Consider the following 5,914-nt stretch of genomic DNA (forward strand, 5'->3'; position numbering starts at 1 on the left):
AGTAATCCCAGGTTGACGCCTGGACTCTGGGGTGGTCAGTTGTTCTGAGAAGACCAGTAACTTCTTTGTTTGATTTTCAAATTTTCTTCTTTTATCTTATTTTCTCAGTAAGGGCTTCTTGACAGCTACACATCCTTTCAGACTAGTGTTGAGTTGTCTTCTCACAGTGGAAGGATGAACAGAAACACCTGTGGATTTTTTCAGATATGAAGCAAGAGTGGAGCTTGATTTTCTCTTCTCTCTTAAAGATGAAAACTGTTTACCGGATGGTGAATTTTGGTGGTCTACCAGGTCTACCAGGTGGGCACAGTCCCACTTTCTCTATACCGTTGAATCTTGTTTTTAACTCCAGTTTTGTAAACTCCTGTTTATTCTTTCTGTATGCAAGTGGATCATTTTATATCTAATCTCCTAAGAAATACCTCCTGAAAAAAAATGGTAACTTGTACTTAATGACAGAAAATTAAGGGAATTTCAGGTTGTTTGATAAGGAGTTAAATATAGTTACACTGTATATAATATAAAAATATGAAAAACTGTTTTTGCCCAATTCAATGTTGGTCATATATACATAAAGAGAGCTGCTGTATTTTCATAGAAGAAGGAAGAAAAAAAGCAGAAAAGCAGCATCGCAAACACAGAAACTTCCCCCGTTGAAAGTTTCTGCATGCATTTGCTTATCTAAGTTTCGACTCCAAATTGTTCCGAGTCCAAGCTCCTTTCTGTAACCGTTACACTGTAGACCCACCCTGCCTGCTAATGGCTGTGGACAAATACGTGGTCAGATGCAGAGGTGTAGTCATAACTAAGTTCAACCCCATCTGTGCCATATAGCTGAGGAGCTGTGCTGCTGTTGACAGTTTGTTCCGAGGCTGAGGACGGCAGGCAGGAAATAAGCTGCTGTGATAGATTTGAAATATTTGGACAGGCACATTTAGGTATCCAAGCACCATGGCTGTTACGCTGTGTCAGGTGATGGGCTTTGTGTTGGGCATTTTGGGGGTTGCGGGGATCGTGGCCGCTACAGCCATGGACATGTGGAGCACAGAGGATCTCTACGACAACCCCGTAACGTCCGTCTACAGCTACGCAGGCCTGTGGAGGTCGTGTGTGAGGCAGAGCTCAGGCTTCACTGAGTGCCGACCCTACTTCACCATCCTGGGGCTTCCAGGTAATCTACCTTAAAACTGAGTAGAGTGAGGATGGTACATTAAACTACATCAGATAAGGGACTTAACATGATGTTATAACAGTGACCCATTTAAACAGGTCTCCTTTTTTTCCCTCATACAATTTATGCATACAAACAGCCGATTGTATTCTTTCATGTGAGTTTAAAAAGATGTTTAACAATTTACTGGATTTTTACAAAAGACACAAAAATATGTACAAACTCTGGCAGCTTCAGAGAATGAGGACAGTGGTCAATTTATCAAAAAATCAAGTTAACAGGCATGAAATTGTGTGGTATTCTTAAAAATGGCAAAAATGGCCTATTAAAAGAATTTAAATGAACAACTTCATGAACAACTAATAACGGAAAGAATCAAAACAGTGGCAGTAATAACTCTGAATAAGGTAGTTTTGTAAAATTCCAAAATGATGAAAATGAAGTAAAAAGCAGTAACTTTTGAAATAAAGTCAAAACATTCTTAGCTTATAATGAAAGCTAATTACACTTTTTCAACAAAATGAGAAAATGGAGACAATTTTGATTTGAGAATTTTGATTCAGAAACAATTTTAAAATTATATTGCAAGTTTTGAAATATAATATGAAATGATTCTGCATTTTGGCACAATGCCCGGTGTTGATAACTGATGAAAAATGACACCATTAAGTGTTTGAACAGAGGCACACCTCTAATTACTCATTTGCGGAAATAGCTACTGAAAATGTTAGCCAATACCTGAAAGCGGGAAAAGAACACATCAAAATTTTGGGCAAACATGAGTTATGATGGACTTCCCCTTGGACACAAAATACAGAGATAAGATACAGCTATTCATGTGCCAGTTCATAGCTCGGTGGTGGGCAGCGACTGATACCAGAGGAGGATCAGAGTTAACAGACAAATGTCCGCTTCACTTTTACAAGTAGCCGGGTTTATGCTGTCGGCGCTGGGTACGTTTTTGACGGCCTCTGCCACAGCCATGGACATGTGGGCTATTGAAGACCGCTCCTACACTGTAGTAACCAGTATTTATGCTTACTATGGACTGTGGCACTCATGTGTGGGGACAGAGTATGGGACGACGCAATGTCGACCATATTTTACTATTTTGGGATTACCTGGTGAGTTTTTTCAAGGATGATATGGATAAATTTGTGCTTTATTAATTTTTAAAATTTAGAAAATTTTACAATTTTAAAAGATCAGGAAAACAAAAGAGGTCATTGCAGATTAGTTAACAAAATGTGAGTGGCACTGGCAGCCGTTACATAGCATGGAGCGTTTTCTCTCTGGGTGTGGCCTTTGATAAGATACTTTTATTTTCCATGTACAGAATGATAAACCTAAGATAAATATCAAAGGCTAGAAGTGGTGATACGTTTTAGCACTTTGACATTGATTTTTGACACTCAAGTTGACTGGTGCAAAAGAACCCATGTCAAAAATGTCGACAATGACCTTGCAAAAAGCAAATTGTATAATTAGACTTAATATTAAAACACAGAATTTATTGGCTTAGCAATGTTAATTTATTCTGATTGTACGTTTTAAACACTAAGCTTAGTTCTGAAAATGTAATCTATGTATAGGTTTTATCTAAGTCTGGAATGATGTAATTATTAGAATTCCCGTTTTTGGAACTGGGATAGCTTTCGAAGGCCTGTGCCAAGGTCATTAACGTATGGAGATATTGACATTAAGATTGCATTACTTGTAGTACTTGTTGTATTAACTGTTTGTTCCTTGTTTATTGTCTGATTAATCCTCAGCCCTGTTCCAAGGCGTGAGAGCGCTGATGATTGTGGCTATCGTTCTGGGAGTAGTTGGTGTCCTCATTGCTATTTTTGCCCTCAAGTGCCTCAGAATGGGCAACATGGAGGACCGTGTGAAAGCAACCATGACATTAACTTCAGGGGCCATGTTTATCATCGCAGGTGAGAAATATTTATTTTGCATCATCAATATTTCATTTTTCCAGCCATTATGCTCTCATAAATTGTTAATGCATGCTGCATTTTCTTCTCTCCAGGGATCTGTGCCATTGCTGGGGTTTCCATCTTTGCAAATCTTATTGTGACCAACTTTGCTCTGACTTCTTATACCTCACTTGGAGGTTTCGGTGGTAGTTTTGGAAGCACAGGCTTTGTTGGGTCACCCCTCACCCCGAGGTAAGAATAGTCTGACCACGTCCGTTTTTAAAAAATGTTCTAAATAGTTTACTATAATTATTAGTGATTATTAGTGAATTTTTACTTTTGTAACCATAGGAACCACTTGCTAACACCCTAACAACCATCAGAGATACTATAGCAACTACCTGGTATACAACAGCAATCACCTAGCAAAACCCTATAATAACTGGTTAGCTCAAATATATTAGCAACACTTTGGCATTACCTAAAAACCATAGTAACCACCTTAGCAACCATCTGGGAATTGCTTAGGCTGTGCAATCACTCTGCATTTTGTTAGGAAATGCTCTTTTCTAGTTATTCATGTTATTTCCTCCTCCACATTCAGATACACATTTGGCTCTGCCTTGTTCGTTGGTTGGGTGGCTGGAGGTCTTTTGGTAGTGAGTGGAGTTTTGTTGTGCTTGGCCTGTCGAGGAATGATGCCTGAAAAGCGGTGAGTATGAGCTCCAGCATCAGTAAGAAGTCTTAACGGTCTGCCAAGAGTAATATGGTGAATTATTCCGTTTTCTAATACATTATGCCTCCTGTGTCTTCAGCTATGACGGAACATCATACAAAGCTGCCAGTGGCATCTACCGGTCAGAAGGCAAATCCAAAACCTACAACGAGTCCTACAGAGCTCAGAGTATGGATGGCCGACACTCCACCCAGAGATTTGACTATGTTTAGACTTCAGTAGTGAGCCTGAAGGTTCAAACTGGGGAGTCTAACTGTGGGAGGCAATGGTACAGCTGTATATTGGGAATGCAGAAGCACACTGAGCAGTCTAAGAATGTTCTTAGGTTGACTAAGTTTATTACATTTCTTTTCTTATTAGTTTAATACATTTTCTTTTAAGTTTAATAAGTTTAATATGTTTTTCTTTCTGTTTATGTTTATGTTGTCCCATGTTTATGTTTAAATTTTGTATCACTGTACTCTTTTGGTAAAATAAAGTTACAACATTCAGTACCCCACTCATTACACTGGGATTTATTTTCAGCAAGAAATCTTTAATATGAAAAGCAATACAAAAAAATGTACAAATAATTTGTGTATAAGAAGTAAACACAAATGCAGAATAATAATAACCAACATTATTTGAGACGTGTTACAAGTCTTTAATAAATATATAAGTTTTGACATGGCTCATTCACGCATATAAATATTTATAGTATAAGCTTTTTACTTCTTGGCAACTAAAAAAAAATATGTAACATGACTCATATTCAGCTGACACATTATTGTATGTATTTATGAAATCTAAAGAATTTATAGTGTATAGCTGATTTGCCTCTGCCTTAATTGCATTAATTGCATTGCATTAGTTTGCAACTCTGCCTTCCGCCCAATGACAGCTGGGATAGGCTCCAGCACCCCACCGCGACCCAGAAGGATAAGCGGTTTACATGATGTGTGTGTGTAGTTTGCAACTAAAAAACTGAATCAACAAGAAACAGCCCTGTTAAATCCACATTTTGGCGTTGGGAGTTGGGAGTATTTGCATGGCTCCATGTGCATATTATATAACGTCTATTTAAAAGATAAACAGATAACAGATGCTGTTTGAAGGGGAACTCCAAACATTTTTTACATTTCTACATAATTTAATGGTTAAGATGTAAACAAAGTCATTCAGAGTGGTTTGGTGTGAAATGCTCCATTCTAGAGAAACTTAGTGAGTCAGAGCTGTTGACAACGGTGGTGATGGGAACCAAACGTCTGAAGAGTTGAATGCCTCTAAAAGCTCCCTCACATAAAGCTTTCATTAAATGGTTATGAATATGCTGCCTGATGCCTGAGACATTACTTTGTAATAGTTTTGCATATCCTAAAATGTGTTGTAAATCCATATATTAGAACAATAGCTACATTTGTGTTCTAGACATTGTGACCCCTGGTTCCTATCACCACTACTGTTAAAAAATCTAAGTCTGCAACTTTCTCTACAACGAATCATTTCAGATCAAACCACTCTCAATGAATTACGCAAAATTTTTTATAAAGCGGTGGAATTCTCCTGTAGGTGTTAAATTAAAGGTTAACTTGAGAGTTAACGGGGAACAATGCCAATTTTGATTCTCTGCATAACTGTTGAGATAAACATTCAGAGTGGTTTGATGTGAACTGTACAGAAACTTTTTGAGTAGGTTTTTCTTTACAATGTCGGTTTTTATACGTAATGTTGATAATGGTAAAACAGAAGTAAATTTGTTAAACATAAGTTTTGTTTTGGTAATATTTTGTTTAAGTACTAAACTGTCAGTGGGGCAGTACCCCTCTTGTCACTGGGGTGGTACCTTCAAGGGTACATCTCAGTACCTTTAGCCAGGGAACATAATTGTACCATAATTAATTTAAATTATATTTTGAAGTTATACTGACTCCACACACCCCGTCTCGTCTCAAGGCTTTTTATTTTATTGTTCTGTTTTAAAACATTAGGTTATGAAAAGTTACAAATACATACTTTTCACCTGGAAAGATTTATTTAAGGTACACAATTGGACCTTAAAACCACTGTTGTACCTTCAAGGGGACATTTACACTGTTTGTACTTTGATGA

General features: G+C 37.5%; 1 protein-coding gene across 1 annotated transcript; it reads left to right on the top strand.

Moving 5' to 3' along the window:
* Positions 1-773: 773 nt before the first annotated feature.
* Positions 774-4,320, top strand: LOC118807519 (claudin-18-like). Its single transcript, XM_036569537.1, has 5 exons — positions 774-1,171; positions 2,944-3,108; positions 3,204-3,342; positions 3,695-3,802; positions 3,906-4,320. Exons 1-5 carry the CDS (start codon positions 952-954, stop codon positions 4,036-4,038), a joined length of 765 nt encoding a protein of 254 aa, XP_036425430.1. The 5' UTR covers positions 774-951; the 3' UTR covers positions 4,039-4,320.
* Positions 4,321-5,914: the final 1,594 nt, after the last annotated feature.

Source organism: Colossoma macropomum, unplaced genomic scaffold, assembly GCF_904425465.1.
Source record: "Colossoma macropomum unplaced genomic scaffold, Colossoma_macropomum, whole genome shotgun sequence".
NCBI lineage: Eukaryota > Metazoa > Chordata > Actinopteri > Characiformes > Serrasalmidae > Colossoma > Colossoma macropomum.

Bases quoted from the DNA above. Each gene is read 5' to 3' on its own strand.
- LOC118807519 (XM_036569537.1), top strand. From the start codon at position 952: ATGGCTGTTACGCTGTGTCAGGTGATGGGCTTTGTGTTGGGCATTTTG. The intron at 3,109-3,203 runs GTGAGAAATATT...TCTTCTCTCCAG, and splicing joins GGCCATGTTTATCATCGCAG to GGATCTGTGCCATTGCTGGG. The intron at 3,803-3,905 runs GTGAGTATGAGC...CTGTGTCTTCAG, and splicing joins GGAATGATGCCTGAAAAGCG to CTATGACGGAACATCATACA.